This window comes from Dermacentor silvarum, chromosome 4 (assembly GCF_013339745.2).
Source record: "Dermacentor silvarum isolate Dsil-2018 chromosome 4, BIME_Dsil_1.4, whole genome shotgun sequence".
NCBI classification, from domain to species: domain Eukaryota; kingdom Metazoa; phylum Arthropoda; class Arachnida; order Ixodida; family Ixodidae; genus Dermacentor; species Dermacentor silvarum.
Genome location: NC_051157.2, coordinates 6228530 through 6247694, shown reverse-complemented (window position 1 = coordinate 6247694; position 19165 = coordinate 6228530). Strand labels below are relative to the sequence as shown.

Here is a 19165-nt window from a genome sequence, read left to right as displayed (position 1 = left end):
GCGGCAGTGAGGACGGCGATTGCATGGTGCCCGTCATCTGCGCTTGCGCCTTCTTTTGTGACGTCGCATCACGTGGGACTCCCAACGACTTTAAAACAAGTCGCACCGCAAGTTTTTCCCTGTGGCCTAGGGCTTGATGCTTCAAAACCCGCCATGTTTCTTAGTGCAAGTTAGTTCTTACCTACCTACTAAATGTTATCGTAGCGACAATCGTTTCTTGGTGGTGCTGCCATGACCACTGGTTACTGCTCACGTTATGGCCGATGCGTTACCTTTAATGTTCAACTTGTTGTCATGTGGCGATATTAAGACGAACCGAGGCTCCAGCTACAGAGGAGGAACATTTAATGCAATTACTTGATGGAAGAGTAACATCATGGCTACCATGAATAACATACTGCCGAACCAAAACAGGATGGAAGCCGATATAGCGGATATGAAGAACAGATTACGTGGTCTAGAGGCTAGCTCGTCCCTCTTGCAGCCGTTGGAGCCAGAACTAAACAGCCTGAAGTCGACTGCCACAACTTTGGAACAGCACGTGTCGTATCTGCAGAACAAATTAGATGAGCTTGATTACGGAGGCACTCGAAAAAAACTTGATTGTGCACGGCTTACAGGGAAAAGCCAGCGAGGTATCAGATAGCCTGACAAAAATATTGGCAAATGATCTGTTCAAGAATGAGCTAGGACTCACTATCACTAGCAGAGAAAGATGTCACCGACTAGGAGATAAAAGAAGGAAAAGTCGTCCAGTGATCATAAAATGTTTAGTTTACCGAGGGAAACTCGCTGTTTTAGGGGCTTGTTCAAAGTTCATCCCTGAAAGTATGTAACATAAGGAAGAGGCTATGGCAAAGTGCGAAACATGAATCAAAAAACGGCACTAAAATCATGCTTGTGCTCGATAAGCTAAGTGTGGATGGTGTAATCTTTGGGTGGCATCAAATTCAGGGAAGAACGCTACAAACTTATTAAGAAGAAACGACTGTGTAAAATAAGCAGCGTACACTTTCCAATTCTAAATATGAACTGCCGCAATGTCGTATGTTCAACTTGAAAGCGTACTTTATCAGTTGATCCCCCGACATAACCGTATTTACCAAAACCTGGTTAAGCAATGAAATATTTCACCGTGAGTTTGTACCAAAGAACCACAAAGTGCTACGAAGAGACAGAAGAGGGGGAGGTATTGTCATAACTCTTTAATACAACTGCAGAGAATGCTTGACGTTCCAGATGCTGAAAGTATGTTCACCAAATTACACATGAATAATTTTAGGTACATCCTTGAAGCTGCATATAGACCTCTTTCGTTACCGACCTGGAGCGTTTATCAGCTTATATACATTTGGCCGTTAAATACAATAAATTGATACTAGCTGAAGATCACAACCTGCCAAACATCAATAACACTTTTTCTCAAATTCTTCTCAGAGTACTGAAAACGTCATGACTGATATAGCATTTGGCTTCGATCTATTAGACGTTGTTAAAGACTTGACAAGAATTAAAAATAACTTAAGGTCTACTTTTGATGCGTTCCTCGTGAGTGGCATTATAAAAGATGAGAGTTCATGTGCAGCAACGACCGGTATTTCAGACCATAAAGCCATTGTACTGACGCTAAACAGTGTTTCATTAAAGCAATGTGATAGGTTCAGTCTTTTACCAATTTATCGCGTGCTCAGGATGAGTGTATCATAAATGCGCTAGCTTTTAATTACGATGACTTCAGTGTACACGATCTCTGGCTATACTTGAAAGGTATTGCCTTTGACTTTGTGGAACAATTCATTCCTGACATAGCCAAGGCATCCGAGCGTCATAACCCATGGATGACCCAGGAGACGTTACAAATGCAGCGGAAACTTAAACGATTAAAGAAACGCGCCAAAACAAATAATGGTGAAGATATGCAAATTGCTTTTGACAGCTTGTTTGAGACTATTATTACGTACAACACACTGCTACCAGACTTTATTAAATAGTCTCCTAAAAAATTTCGGAGGGTTGTGACCCCAAGTGCTTCTTCTGGCATGTTCCTCATAAATGGTAAATGTGTGCGAGATAAAATTTCACCGACGATTACGATACTCCCTAATGCGAAATTTGAGCTCAGTGCGTGTTTTGATTTCGCGATATATTGGCTGGCGCAGACAATCTGTCTCGTGCGGCACGTTGCGAACGGAGCGAAGTGTGGCGCGTCTGCCTCGCTAATCTGGAGATCGCGAGAGCCAGCGCGTGGGTGACGCGTGGGCGCGATTCACAGCAGTCGCCACAGACGACGCGCGCTACTATGGCGCCATTTCGTAGCCATCGTCACCGCACTACGTTTTAGGGGCACCTTAGGGCCGAGCCTTGTCCCTCCATCGTCGTCCGTAGCTCTGGTTTGCATGGAGTCCTGTAGGGGCGCTGCGGTGCACCTAACTCGTTCCCGACGCGCGCTCTGTTTCTCTCTTCAGCCACGGATGATAACGGTCGCTTCTGATAACGTCGCCCCCGATATGGATGAAAAGGCGAGAGTGGCGGCTCAACTGCCAGCGGAGTCGAGGGCTCACAAAGCTGCTGCAGCACGGCGACGCAGACAACAAGCGGACCCGGAGTCTAGGGCGCGGGAAGCTGCAGCAAAACGGCAACGCCGGCAAGCGGATCCGGAGCTGAGGGCTCGCGAAGCTGCAGCAGTACGGCAACGCCGGCAAGCGGACCCGGAGCTGAGGGCTCGCGAAGCTCGCGCTTGAACCGAGCATCGGCGCCACCAACCCCAGGTAGAGAACGCTTCCGGCGTTTTGCCGCCGCTTCCCGCGCTCTTGCCGCCTCCAGGTCCGCTTGCCGGCGTCACCGTGCTGCTGCACTGATCACAATGCAATCTTATTGTAGGAAGCTGCAGCAGCACGGCAACGCCGGCATGAGGACCCGGAGCTGAGAGCTCGCAAAGCTGCAGCAGTACGGCAACGCCGGCAAGCGGACCCCGAGCTGAGGGCTCGCGAAGCTCGCGCTTGAACCGAGCATCGGCGACACCAACCTCAGGTAGAGAACGCTTCCGGCGTTTTGCCGCCGCTTCCCGCACTCTCGCCGCCTTTGGGTCTGCTTGCCGGCGTCGCCGTGCTGCTGCACTGACCACAACGCAGTCTCGTAATGAAGGGACAACGAAGTCCGCACCTCAATACCACATACGACCAATCAAACAACATTGTATATACTGTACACATGTGTTGTCACTCATTGCATGTTCGAGTGGGCAATGTACATAGTTACCCGAATGATCCCCCGGTGCTTCACCCACTCATCCTCGTTCACTTCGTGGATATGCGGTGTCTTTTTGTTCTCGCGCTTTACCCTCCTCCACTTTCCGCCTCATGGTTCCGCTGCATCCTCCTCCCTTTTTCGCTGCGCTCGTTACAGGTGCGGGCGCCTAAGAGCTCTAAAAGTACTCTGCTTTTAATAACCGTTCCAAAGTTGTACTTGCACAAGATAACGGCTGTATACCACGCATTTCTCTCGATCTACCTTACCTGCCTGACATTATTATTTCTGGAAAAAAAAAACCGCATATCCACGGGGTGAATGATGATGAGTGGGCGAAGCTCCGGAGGGAATCATCGGTAAACCGTGAATCTTCCGTGTAATTCGCCCAGTCTCGCCGCACTAAATCGAACGATTGACTTCCACCAATGACACGCGCCATATGTGACGTCATTCCTATTTTATAACAGCGCCCTTCATTATAATTGCACCATCTCCCGCTTAAGGGGACGCTAGCACAAACGCGTTAGAAACGTGCAGTACTCTCTAGTAAGGGGGAGAGGCCACAGCGTCTTACGCAGCCGTTTACACATGCCGGAACGTGCACCGCGGTTGCCGACGCCATCACATGACTGCTGAGAGAGTATAACCCCCGTATTCATAAACGCTCCTCGACTTGAACTTGACTTGCCACCGCCTTCAACGCGTTTCGAACGCGCTGACCAAGGCGGTGGCAAGTCAAGTTCAAGTCGAGGAGCGTTTATGAATACGGGGGTAAGGCGGAGAGGCCACAGCGTCTTACACCAGCTTCTTACACGGGCCGTAACGCGCTAGCACAAACGCGTTAGAAACGCGCAGTCTTTCGTTAATGTTGGGTATTTATTGTCATCGTGGTGCGTGTGTCCATGTGCGCTTCGTGGCGTAGTGGCTAGCGCCGCGCGTTCGGAAGCGAGGGGTCCCTGGTTCGATTCCGCGCTACGGACACAACTTTCGGAATTTCTTTTTTCTGATAAAAAGTAGACGTGGCTACCTACTACTACGACGACGAGTACTACGACGACGACTACTACTACTACTACTACTACATACTACAGAGGAGGGACAGACCCACACCCTAAGGAGCTTCGCCCCTAAAAGTATCGCAAATTTATTCTTTCAATTTAATTCAATTCTGGGGTTTTACGTGCCAAAACCATGATTTGATTATGAGGCACGCCGTAGTGAAAGACTCCGGATTAATTTTGACCACCACGGGAAACGTGCCCTCAATGCAAGGGAACACAGGCGTTTTTTGCATTTCGCCCCCATCGAAATGCGGCTGCCGCGGCCGGGATTAAGTTTATTGTTAAATCTTGACATTAACAAGTCACCCTGGCCAGATGATATTCCGAACGCTTTCTTGAAATGTTATGCGATGTGCGAAATGCTTGTACATCCTATTTCCAATGTCCGTCGGCGAAGGAACATTGTCAGATGACTGGCGGTCAGCTAGAATAAAACCACTACATAAAACAGTCGATAAAACTCGCCTTAAAAACCAGCGCCCTAGTTCATTAACATCAACATGACACAAGCTTTTAAAGCACATATTTCATAAACATATTATTGGTTTCCTTGACGAACACAACATTCTAACAAATCTGCAACATGACTGTAGACGTGGCTTTTCGACTACTCAGGTAGTTGAAACTATACATGATTTGGCTAGCACAATGAACAAAGGAAGACAAACGGACGATAAATCCATAGGTTTTCGCCAGGTGTTTGATGAAGTCTCCAGTAATAATTTGTTTCATATGATGAGTTTTATGCTTAAAATAATTTAAAAAAATTGCAGGGATAAAAGTCTATCTTTAGAACAGCCGTCAATTCGTTATCGTCAATAGAACGTCCTCAGACTCTATTGTTCCACAGGGAACCATTCTGGGTCGGCTCTTATGTTTATTATATATTAATTATATCGCTAACAATGTTACCGCTAAAATTAGGCTCTACGCTGACGTCTGCGTGCTGTAACAGGAAATAACTTCAAGTGAAGGCCAACTTTGGTTAAATGGATTCCGATAGGGTGGTTGAATGATGTAGCGAATGGCAAATGTGGATAAAGTTTGGAAAGACAGTATATATGGCAATAACACTGAAAACGAAGCCGCTTGCGTCTCATTATGGCACTGAAAACACTTCCTTGTCAAATATTGTGCTCTCTGCATAACTAAGGATAGGTGCTGGACAAAGCATATCGATACAATAATAGTGAATTGTTGCCGGAAGTTGTTCTTTTTAAGAGGCTCGTTAAGAACATCTACACCCTCTGTGTGTATCTTGGCATATAAAACTAAAACACCAATTCGCCCAGTTTCGGAATATGCTGTTGTTATATGGGACCCGCTCACTAAATCCAATGTCAGGAAACTCGAAAATTTAGAAAAACAAACAAAAAACAAGAAAGAGGCTGTTAGGTTTGTTTACAATATCTATGGGCGTATCTCTGTCACTAACCTCATTTGTGAGAGGGGCTTAGCTTCTGTAACAACTAGAAACCGCATATGTCGTTTAAAATTCTTTTTGTCAACTAATAAACGGCCACTACAATATCGTTACGTGTCGACTTTTCACCTATTCGACAGGTTATGCTAGCAGACACAAATACTCCGTGGCTATATCTCCATTTACTACACGTGTTCACTGTTTTAAATATCTTTTCCCCAGAACAGTAGTTCCATAGAACAAGCTGACTGATATAGTAGTAAACTAGGATTCGTTTTTTACTTTCGAAACATATCTTCAGTGAAGAGAAAGGGAAAAGTAGCTTTAACCACAATTGCGTTTTTTTTTTAATTTGTTCCTTGATCTACTTTCACTGCTTTGTTTTCCTATTAATTATTCTCATACATTGTTTGTACTTGGGTTAGGAGAATACGGTGCCTGTCATGTTGTTCACAATAACGTGTTCTATATGGTATGCAGTTCACACATTTTTGTTTCTATTCTGTGTATATACAAGTGTACTACGCTGCTGCGATCTTATATAAGATCGCAGTATTTACAACTAATTAACTAACTAACTAACTAACTAACTAATTAAATAATTAAATAAATAAATAAATAAATAAATAAATAAATAAATAAATAAATAAATAAATAAAAAGTTATAGAGGTACTTAAGGTCTCCTTATGTGCATTGAACGCGAAAGCATTCTGGGCGTGTCGACTATATCGACGTCCATGTCCCGTGACATTATCACATGACGTCATCACTTGATTATGTGACCTTTCAACTTGCGGTCCCTAAATGGTCACGTGACTATGTCCCACGACGTGATCACTTAGTCATGTGCTCGCATTGGGCAAAGTCAATTTTGAGGGTGGGCCAAGTCGATTGCGGGAGTGGCCCAGGTCGGTTTTGAACGTGGTACAACTAAATTTTCGAATTGTGCGGAGTCCATTTTGGTGGTGGGCCACACAAATTTATGGAGTTGCACCAGGTCGGTTCTGAAGGTGGGTGAACTCAATTTTCGAATTGGGCAAAGTCTATTTTGGGGGCGGGTCATCCAAATTTCGCCGGACGGCAAAGTCAATTTTGGGAGCTGTCTGGCTGGATGGTGAAACAGTCGATCTTGAACGTGGCTCAATTCAATTTTCGAATTGGGCGGAGCCAATCATTTTGGGTTGGGTCAGGTCGGTTTTGATTGGCATTCAAACGTAACGTCATCACTTGGTCACCTGGGTTTTGGTAACATCGAATGTTAACGCCGGATTTTCCGCTTCATGGTTAATATAATGCTTTCACATTAATACATACACTTGATGATCGTGTTATATTGCATTGATACCTTGTGTCGCTCGACCACTTTAGGCACACTGCATACACAGTCCCAAGCTTTATGACAGTGAACACGGGAGCGCGTGCCGCTCGGTTCATGCAGAGCACTCTGACGAGCAGCTACCGCACTCTAATAGTTGCCACCATCGCTTGGGATCTGGAAACGACGGAGCACGCGATGGTGCAGACTGTCGCTGACGATCACAACTAGGAGAGTGCGCCAGCCGCTCGACAGTATGCTCCGAAAGTGAGCAGAGTTGCGCAAAGGTGCACCATTTTGTTCCAACACCGAAGGGTAAAGAGACAACCGGGATTCATCAAAAAGACAGGCACTAAATTGGATGTAAGGTATGGAAACAAAGAAGACGATGGACAGGAAAGAAACTAAAAAGGAAAATCTGTAGGATAATACAAAGGTCTTGCTATTTGAGGCCCGAGCTGCTTGCTTAAGGACAAAAACATACCGGAGCAAATATTCGCATCAGTGTGTGCTTCTGCTAAATCTCGGAGAGAACTCAGCACACCCTATTGGAATGTCAAGGTATTAACCCAGCGAGAACCGTAGGTAACGTACGTTCTCCTTCCAGAAGCGATTCCAGAAGCAGGATAGGTGACTATTTGTCGCCGCCCCACTTCGAAAGGGACGTCAATAAATTATCATCATCATCGTCGTCGTCGTCGTAAGCGGCGCAGAGAGGCGCAACAGCTTTTTATAGCATGTACAAGGACACTACATGAGACTGCGCTTGCGTGTTCACTGTCATAAAGCTTGCGATGGAGGTGAAATACGTGAGCACACAGAAAACGCTCTCGAGGAATGGCCGCCGTGTCTCACCCTGACAGTTCGGTATCCAGGACCTTGGTTCCCAGACGCCGGCCAGGTCGCAGGTGTAGAGAAGAGACACGTTACTGGGTAACGCGTAGCCGTCTTCGCAGCTTGGCTCACACACAACGCCGTGCAGCCAGTTTTCGCACTCGGTGCTGCCGTGCTCGATGTCAGCCGGCAAACGGCACTCCTTGCCTGCATGCGCCATGCCGTGCAGCAACAGCAGCACACACACATGCAGCAGCACATACGTCACTTGCCGTGTTACGCAGCCCGAGGAGCTCACGAGGTCCGTATAGCGCAACATGATGGGCGAGCTCGAGAATGCGCGTCGCGCGGTAAAAAAAAAAAAAAAAAAAAAAAAAAAAGAAAGAAAAAAAAAACGCCGTATGCAAAAGCTAAGAACACTAAAAGCCCGCCAACATTTATGTCCTTGTGGGTTTTATGACGTTCTGTGCTAATGTGCAACTTGCCCGTGCGTGGACATCCTAAAATGGGTTGACGCAACCTTTCACCATAAAACGAGCCTGCAACGGCCGTCGTCGAAGATGCGCTTTCTTACCTTTAAGCTTATCACTCGTCCCTATCACAAGCAAGACAGGCTGGTCGTTCACGGGGACAGCCTCAGTTAAGAAGACTGAGTGGGGAATAACTTTAATATATATATTGGGGCGTGGTAACAGATTTGTCATAAGGGTTGACAGCGAGATGTACTGTGGCCTGGTGTCGGTTCTGGAATTGGATTGGTAACGAGGTTGAATAGGACCTTTGACAGATATATATCGAGGTGTGGTATCGGGTTTGGCATAAGGGTTGGATGCGTGGTCGAGTAGGCCTTTTAACCAAGATATACTCTGGCATGGTATCGGGTTCGGCAGGAAGGTTGCGCCTTTGTGTGTCTGCTATATTGTGCCTGTAAAGTTTGTCATGAATCACGGCATGGTATGAGATGGACAAAGCTACATAAAAATGCCTATCGCTGAGTTTAACAATAATCCACGATGGTGTCTGCCACAAATTGTTTTCTTTATATGCATTTTAGAAAGTGTTAAAATGTATTTTGGCAATGTTCTTCCTGAACAAAAAAAAAAAAATGGCAGGGAGGCAGAAAACCATTGAATACTCGGCAATTCAACTTCCACACTTCGCAAATACCTTTCTGCCTTCACTGAGGCTGTCACAGCCCGTCAGATCGCATTTCGCAACCATGTATTTGCAACTAAGCTCATTAATGAATAGAGAGAGAGAATGTGGAAAAAAGAAAGAACTACAACTGGCACATGTTACGAAATGTTGTGTGCATAGAGTGCATTTCGCACGCAGCAATTCTGCATTAAAAAAGGCGTTGCTGACGCTGGGGGTGCTTCATGCGCAGAATGTCTCCTTAGATGGCGCCTAGGTATGAGTTGGTTACGCTTGGTGGAAACATGCAAGATTATGACTCAGTTGCATGCGGCGTGTTTACGGTTTCCTTGATATATGCGTTAAAGCATAGATTTTCATGCAATAATTACTAGCGAGAACTTGTGGCCCTAGTGTCTGCAGCAGCTGCAAGCAGCCATCACGAGAATGATCGCTAAAATTCGTCTTCCTCTCTTTATATGGCTTCGTGACTGTGCGAAGTTATGTGTTTTAAGAAAACACTGCGTTATAAATAATTAAATGAACAGTATTAAAATCGTCCGACGGCAGGTTTCGAACACGGGACCTCTGGCACAAAAACCCGACATTGAAACCATTACGTCACGGTCTGATGCACAAGCGGAACCACTGAAATTGGCAGCGGTTATGCGTGCTTGAAGAGTCTTATTACCGTCTGCATTAAAAAAGTATAAAGTGTATTTTAAATGTAGTCCAATTTAGGCCTAGCTACAGCGTAATAAACGAAGCCACAGGAGCATGTGAATCCATAAGCCCGAAGATCAAATAAATCCCGGGGTGGCAGAACGGTCGCAGTGCCAGAGCTCCCCCTAGTAATTATTGCAGGCAACTCTGTGCGTTAAAAGACAGGCACAAGCTTTCTGTTTCAGTCTATAATTAGAGGATGAACACGCAGAGGAAGCAACGTTTGTTGGCGCTATCCATGGCCGAAGGTAATTTGCAGCAGAGAGGTGACACGTATACTTACGTGAAACGTTCACGTGGAAAGCGCAAACTGCCTCATTTCCAGCAATGTCCCTGGCCGTGTAATACACGTTGTGCACGCCGAAGTTAAAGATGGATCCTGGTGACTGAAAAACACGAAACGCAGGCACACCGCCGTCACCAATGAGGCCATTTGCTTTCGTCGCAAACATCGCTAGGTGCGCAGTGGTGTGATGGCCTCTCTGCCGTCGCTTCTGGTGCATGCAGTCAACAAAATCGTAGCCTCCGAGATGCATTTCTGTCACTTGGATGCTGGCGCGTGGATTTTGAGACAACCTGTTTTCAGGTTTTCTTGTCGCTGCTTGCTTGTAGTTTCGCGGGCGAATGCGGTCACCAGCGATCTTTGTCTATTTCTTGCTCAAATAATTCGACTGTAACGACTCGTTTCTCGCACAATAATTTGAGTTATCAGACCGATTGGCTCATGCGATGGCGTCGCGGCTCACCTGCGTCGATCTTACAGACTCCACATCGACGTTATCGGAGAATTCAGGCTCCTCCCAGGTGACTGGGACGCCCTCCAGGGAGGTGGAAATCGCCATCACGGTGCCCGGGCAGCGCGACACTTTCGGAGGCTCTTCGTCTGCAATGTGCACATAAAATAGGCATCATCAACAAAACGACATCGACTCTGTTAGGGTTGTTGCATCTCTTAAAGGTTGCGCGGCTTTATACGGCATATTTTGCAGTGGATCGTGTCTGCGCATGCCTATAGGAGTATGCGTGTCTGCGTGCCTGATCATGGATACAACTGAGGCTGTCAGCATTCGCTTTGCCAGAGACGTCGCGCGACAAGGAACTCTTAGTGACGCATCTGACTAAAAAAATGCTCGTCACGTTTGCCGCTTGTATTGGGGTGCGCCAGGAAAGGTATGGTTTTTATCAATTGCGACAGCGCATATTTTTATGCCCTATCACTTCAATGTACACCGAATGATACGGAAGATGAAATAAATAGATAAATGTAAAAAAGAAGCGGAGGAAACATACCCTATAAAAATAAAATAAGAAAAAAACAAGGCAAGAAGACAGGAAATTCGGAGGAAAAAGGCAGTTCTACCGAATGAAACAAAAAAAAAATTCAATTGAAGCGCAGTCGAGGACGGCAGAAAACTAGGTGGGGTGATGAAGTTAGGAAATTTGCTGGCGCAAGTTGGAATCAGCTAGCGCAAGACTGGGCTAATTGGAGATCGCAGGGAGAGACCTTCGTCCTACAGTGAACATAAATGTAGGCTCATGATGACGTGCCAGAAACCCCGATCTGATTATGAGACAAGTGTGGGTGACTGTGGATAAATTTTGATCACCTGGGGATGCGTAAGGTGCACCTAAAACGAAGTGTAGCGGTTTCGCCCCCATCGAAATGCCGCGTCCGAGATCGAACCCGCGATCTCGAGCTCAGCGCACTGCCATAACCACTAAGCTGTACGCGCGGCAGCTTACCGACTGTACATACACTTTGTGCCGACTACGTCCTTTGTATGTATGTCTGCTTTATTTCCACAAAAAAGTAAATACAGCCTTGCGGGGTTAAAGTGGGGAAAAAAGCTGCTCGTAGCAGCTTGACCAGCCCCAAAAACCCGTAAAAACAAAAAGGAGCAGCAGAGCGGAACTAGTTTTCTCAAGTACTTACAATTGAAGTACTACAACATATCATGCGTACGAGATCGCAAATAGGGCGAGAAAAAAAAAAGAACAGAAAGAAAACAGAAACAAAAGTAAGAGATTCTGTGCAAAACCTCACAAAATCTCACTGCACTTGATAAGAAAATAGGCAATGTACAACTCACATATGAGAGAAAAAATCAAGAATACCGGGAAGAAAACAAGAAGCAATATCAATTTTGTTAATAAGATCAATTTAGTAACCGGGGTAGCCTGGAGCGCAGCATTTGTGATCCATATTTAGTGCGCGATTGTGGTACGTGCCGATACTCTGGCTTTCTTGTACTGTGTGGAGTTTCGTGTAGCTTAAAGTTAGCCATAAAATTAATGTGGTTTATGTTTATTTTCTGTTCATTTTTATACGCAAGCACTAGACGATACTTTAAAAGGCCTGTACTTTCGGTGTCTTAAGTTTATGAAATAAATAAGCTGAAGGGAAATCATATGGTTTATTACAAATAGCGCGAAGAGCCTTCTTTTGTAGTATGTACAACCTGTTGATATTTGTTTCCTAAGTGGTAGCCCAGACAAGACAACAATAATTTAAATGGCTGAGAAAAACTGAATTATATCTAAAGCAATTAATAGAGTAGGGAAGATAGTTCAAGGAATAAAACATTCCAGTGATTTGTGAAAGCTTACTAGCAAGAAAATCTGTATGGCTATGCCAGGTCATAGTATGGTCCAAAAATACACCTAGCGATTTCACTGAATTAACAAGTTCAATTTTAGAATTGTTCATTAGCAAATCTTCCTCGAGAGTAATTTGCGTGTTCTTAGCGCGAAATAACACCTCCTTAGTTTTTTTGCGAATTAATAGTCAAACCGTTATCAAGTGACCATGTGTACAGTTTATTCAAAACTGCATTAGCTCTTGTAATCAATTCGGCAGAGCGGTTAGATGAAAATAATAACGTGGTGTCATCAGCATAGATTACGTAACGCGTATCAACATCAATGTTTACTAAATCGTCAATAAAGATATTAAACAGAAGGGGCCCTAAAATACTACCCTGGGGTTCACCTACCTTGACCGAGCGAACTTCAGATTTAAAGCTATTTACTTGTACAAACTGCTGTCTGTGACCAAGATACGATCTAATCAAGTCAAGTGCAATGCCGCGTATACCATAGTGGTTTAACTTACTAAGCAAGAGATCATGATTTATAGAATCGAAGGCCTTTGAAAAGTCGACAAATACTCCCAACGTTAGCAAACGTCCCTCAAAATTATTCAGAATTAGTTTTTCTGTTCAAGCAAAGGTAGCTGCATTGACATATTTTTCCGGAAAGAATACTGATGCTTAGTTATCAAATTGTGCTTGTCCAGAAAGTCTGATATTCTGCAAAAAATAATTTTTTCCAAACACTTCGAAAATATAGGGAGAATAGACACAGGTCTTTAATTAGATAAGGCAGTTTTGTCACCTTTCTTGAACAGTGCAACTACTTTTGCCATCTGCATTTTATACGGGAACACACCGGTAGAAAGGCAGATATTATAAATATGTGCTAGTACTGGAGCGATTATGTCTATTAAAAATTTCACAGGCTTGATTTTAATGTTATCAGCGTCGCAGGAGTTGCTATTATTTAGTGCGGAGAACAGTAAATTTACTTACAGTAATTTACAGTAATTTACTGAAGTGGTTGTGGGACGCCAAAGAATTGAAGGCACACAGTTCCTTTTAATGAAACGGCATGCGTTGTCATTCTCATTGCATTTAGGTAAATTAGAAAAATAATCATTAAAACAGTCGGCCAACTTCGCGTCAGGTATTTTCGCTCCATCAGAAATTATACGCAACCCTGCCGCTGAATTGGGCACTCTATTCAGCAAAGAATTAAGCCAGTGCCATATCTTATTGCTATCATGACTGCACGTTGCGAAGGATTGCTTATAAAACGTAGTTTTCGCCGCACGTAATTCCTTAGTTAAGACATTGCGAAATGATTTAAACACTCTTAAATCATCAGGATCCCGAGATATGAGGAATTTATTAAATAATCTTGCTTTCTCTTTTATCTTTTTAAATAATTAAATAGTTACCCAGGGTTTAAGTATCCTTGACGGAGCAGATACTTTAGGACGGGAAGGAAAATGTTTATCATAATAGGAGAGGAACGTTTAGAAAAGCACCGTATAGGGGCGATCAGCACTTGTAGCAGCAATAACACTGTCCCAGACTATACGTCACGTAAGTCATCGCGAAAACGCACTAGAAGTTCTTCAGTTATAATTTGCGAGAAGCAGACTCGTTCTGGTGATCTTTTATCTTTCCATTTCACAGTGAAGAATATCGGCATGTGATCACTCAAGCTGTATGAAATAGTGCCACATTTAACACTCTTTGATCCGTAGTTAGTAATAAACAAGTCAAGGCATGTGGACGTATCGCAGGTAATTCTGGTAGGAGTGCTGATAACATGGGAACACCCATACATTTTCAAAAGCAATTGGAAGTCGCGTGTGATATTGCAGTCAACCAGCATGTTTATATTGAAATCGCCACCACAAATGAATTTATACTGTAATTCAACAATGTATTTTAAGAGTTTCTCGAAAACAGAAAAAAGCCTTGGAGATTGCCTCGCGGCGGTCTGTAGACAACAGAACAGTGCGCGCATGTAACACAGACAAAACCTCATAGTCATCGTTAACACAAGAGCATTCTTGAACACAGTTGACTTTAAATGAATCGCACACAATTCAGCTAACCCCGCCACCGCGCTAATTGATTCTTGATCGTGTAAAGCACTCGAACCTTGGCAGACACCAGGGGACCGTACAATCACTGTACCACGTTTCAGAAAGCATTATGAAATGAAAACGAAAGTTTAGGCTGCTGAAAAAAAATGCCAAGTTCATCTTTTTTTATTTTTCACCGACTGGCAGTTGATATGTATGCAACTAATCGATCCACCGCTTTGTGAGCTTACATTATCATGAAGATCCGACAAAAACATTTTGTTCGAGTGTACCAACGTTATTTTAACTACAACTTACTTACGCTCCTAAGCTCAAGAAACGATCTTATCCAGATCTGCAGGCGACTTTATCAGCGGACTTTATCAAGCGTGCGCGATCGCCCTCACTCTTTCTTATAAACACTTTTCCAGAGCGGTGCCATGCAACGTGGAAATTATTTACGCGCGCCCATTCTTTCGCAGCTTTTAGGAGCATTCGATTCTGCGCAGTCAGGTTTTCCGTAATAAACATTCCATGTTGAGCAACTTACAGCAAAATGCCTCCATTTCGCCTCTAGCAAAATGCGGCCGCCGCGGCCGGGATGACTGAGCCCTAGCTGACTGAGCCACCCCGGCGGGTACACTTTTTTGTAGCACGTATTGAGCAACAGAAAGCTGTATCGGGGGTTTTTCATGTTGCTCTACAATTTTCTCATTAACACTTTTCATCTAATTATAATAATTGAGAAGTTTAATAATTAATTAAGACTGATTATGTAATAAAGCGGAAAGCAAAAATAATCTGAGTGTCTCCAAGCGACGGCAAACAACATTATTTTGGTTCTGTGCAGCTACGTGCTATTTGCATATTTTTCATTCTTGGTGCATGATAGTTGGACCATCCTGTATATTTATGACCTCAGCATGCAAGTGGCGATGTTTTCAATCCTAATAAATGTCGTGAGTCATTTGCATTGCCTACTGGAAAGAGAAGGAAATCCAAGACACATATTATTCAGGTGCATTTCACACGCCGTTGATAAAAGACTCTGTCGAAGGCATCACTGAAGTCTGCAAGCTTCAGGGTCAAACACACACACACACACACACACACACACACACACACACACACACACACACACACACACACACACACACACACACACACACACACACACACACACACACACACACACACACACACACACACACACACACACACACACACACACACACACACACACACACACACACACACACACACACACACACACACACACACACACACACACACACACACACACACACACACACACACACACACACACACACACACACACACACACACACACACACACACACACACACACACACACACACACACACACACACACACACACACACACACACACACACACACACACACACACACACACACACACACACACACACACACACACACACACACACACACACACACACACACACACACACACACACACACACACACACACACACACACACACACACACACACACACACACACACACACACACACACACACACACACACACACACACACACACACACACACACACACACACACACACACACACACACACACACACACACACACACACACACACACACACACACACACACACACACACACACACACACACACACACACACACACACACACACACACACACACACACACACACACACACACACACACACACACACACACACACACACACACACACACACACACACACACACACACACACACAAAGCAATGTGAAGAGAGGTGAACATACAGCAACATATTCATTCTCTAGGCATAGGCTATCCATACCATTAAAAAAATTGTTAGTTGGCTACCTCCTTCTCTTTAAAAAAATATAATAAACTGTGTCCTGTGTATATATTTTAGTATAATATGTCTGTGCATGGTGTTCACAGCGTAAATTAAAAAAAAACAACAACATTTGAAGTAAAAAATCCGGATGAGGTAGCCTCCTTAGGTGCTTCTAATGCGCTTGTCCTCCTATTGTCATGATTTACAAAATAAACCGAAAGTATAAATTAAAAGCCGTGCACGTCCGCGCCAACAATGACGCAGTAAGCTTTTATCCACAATAAAATTGAAGTGAAAAAGTAGAGGCAAAAGTCGGTAGAAACATCAAATGATGTGGGTAACAGAAGTCCCGTAATGACACTTTAGGGGGGAGCGCGGGGGGGGGGGGGGGGGGGGGTGTAGGTTGCGGCATCGACCTCTCCCCCCGCAGTCGGCGGTGCCTATGTGGCATTTGCACTCCTGCGACGAAATGTTAAGACCTGTTCGACATAAGCCGATCACGAAGGCGGTGCAGCAGCGTAGCGTTGGTTGCTGCGTACACGGGAGAACGATCGCGAAGAAGGTGCAGTCAGCGCGAGCTGTCACGAGGAAAGATCACGGGAAACTGGCACGTGACTCTCGCGCCAGTTTCAAGAAGGGCAAGACGTGCTCAAAAGGGTTAAAAAGATGCGCATCCCGGCGAACATGGCAGACGTTTTTCTTCAAGTTTCACAGCCAACCTCGCCTGTTAAAACGTGGTTCGAGGAAAGAGGGATTTGTATGCCACATAGAAGCAGGTGCTTTCTGTGCAACAAAGCTGAAACTATTGAACAAGTTTTCATTGACTGAAATAACGCTATTTTCGTTGCGTTATATTACACAACTTTAAAAATAGACCTACCCCTCAATACTCATGGATGTTGGTTTTTGGCAGAAGAACGTGATTTTCTACAGATGAACGTTGCTTTTTTACTCGGGCTGCATGCAGTTTGGCGTAGCCTGTTGGCATATGGACACTGTGATGTTAAAGGCCAATCTGTACATGAATAACTTGTGGAAACGGTTGTGAAAATACGTGATGTGTATAAGAAGATTGACCTCGATAAAGAGGTGATGTCAATGTTCGATGCTTTAACACATACAAAACGAGTCTGATCTGTGATCACAAGCCCCTATTGACACTGGTAGCCAAGCTGCAAATGCAGAAAAGAAAAATCGACCGTGGCATAGCGGTTAAATCACTGGGCTGCTGCGTTCAATGTCGCAGGTTCGATGCCGGTCATGAATTTTTCTTTTTTTTTTACACAGAAACCCGAAGTGTGGCGAGGCAGGAAAGCCTGCCTGCATGTGGGCTCCTTAGATCTTCCAGCGAAGGGCCTGGAATGAGGCAACGAATGCCGTGCATAAAAAATAAACACACTGTGTGAATAAAGGCGCAATAGCATGTCGAGATTCACGCCTACCGTCCACAGTGACTTGGAAAGAACACTTGGCAGTGGAATTGTCCTCGGGGTTTGTAGCCACGTAAGTCGCCTGCACGTCTCCATAGGGTACGAGCTCCGAGGCGCTTGGGAAACCGTCAATGAGCAACCGGACGTTGTTCGGTTCCACGTTAGTGTACGGCTTCGGGAGTTGAAGGTACATGGAATTCTGGCCCTCTGGTAGGACGAGTCGAGTGCTCGAGGGACACGTGATGCGAACAGGACCGGTTTCTGGTGAGGACGGAGACACGAAAGTAATCAGAAACAATGTCACCGACCAGGCTCCTTCGTACGAGTCATACGCACTGCCAAGTAGAGCACTGCATACACGGGCTCGGGCTTACCCGAAAGTCCGAGCCCGGCCCGGCCCGTGGGCCGGGCCGGGCCGGGTAGCACAGTTTTTTCACGGGCTTGGGCCGGGCGCGGGCACGGCGTGTGCTTTTTGACTCGGGCCCGGGCCGGGCTCGGGTTTTTTGACGCGGGTCCGGGCCGGGCTCGGGCTTTCTGGTGGTGTGCATGTAATGTGCAGCGAGTTATTCTCGGGTGTCTCAACTCTGAAAAACATTATTTCTCGGTCTCGGGCCGGGTTCGGGCCGGTTTCGAGTCGGGCTCGGGCCGGGCTCGGGCCTAAGGTAAAGGGGTGGCGGGCCGGGCAAGGCGGGTAACGTAGATTACTTCCGGGCCCGGGCCGGGCCCGGGTCTCGCCATAAATGTTTTGATCGGGCTCGGGCGGGCCGCCCAACGTCAAAACGGGCCCGGGCTGAAAAAATCGGCCCGTGCAGTGCTCTGCTGCGAAGTCTTTACAGTAGGCAACCTTTCAATGCGCACTATTTATACGGCAGTCAAGTGAAAACATTAGTTTTTGGTTAGACTGATATAGCAGTTTTTTGAAGGTTACCCATAGGCCGCTGCTGCCAAGAACCGACGAGTATATATATATATATATAGTAACTCGATTTTTCAATCGGCCAGGCGTATTTAGAAAAATCAGAAGCACAACTTCGCGGTTGTCTTAGGTTTGTTTACCCAACAGTTCGAAACTGTTGGGTAAACAAACCTAAGATAACCGCGAAGTTGTGCTTCTGATTTCTCTCTCTCTCTCTCTCTCTCTCTCTATATATATATATATATATATATATATATATATATATATTTGAATAAGTCCACGTAGATAAACATAACAAATACATTTGTAAAATTTTTCAACGTGGTTTTCTTCTAATAGCCATACAGTTGCAATTCTACGGAATCCCGCAAGATGGGTGAATAGTCACGAAAGGAGAATTTTCTCCGACCCGAATGTGGCACGAAGCTACAAAGGAGCTTTGTAGCTTCGTGCTACATTCGAATGGATGACAATTTTTCCTTTCACAACTATAAAGTCGCCAAGAACTCTTATTTTCAACTATATACATATATCATAGACGCGGGATAGATATTTAGTTACCAAG

General features: G+C 45.0%; 1 protein-coding gene across 1 annotated transcript in view; it reads right to left on the bottom strand.

Moving 5' to 3' along the window:
* The window catches only part of LOC119448056 (fibrillin-1-like), a 176793-nt gene that overhangs the window by 25650 nt on the left and 131978 nt on the right, over positions 1-19165 (bottom strand). Inside the window, exons 22-25 of the mRNA XM_037711550.2 lie at positions 17697-17945; positions 10487-10623; positions 10024-10126; positions 7905-8090 (exon numbers count right to left, since the gene is read on the bottom strand). Coding sequence (XP_037567478.1) covers positions 7905-8090; positions 10024-10126; positions 10487-10623; positions 17697-17945 — 675 coding nt within the window. The remainder of the gene's footprint in view (positions 1-7904; positions 8091-10023; positions 10127-10486; positions 10624-17696; positions 17946-19165) is intronic.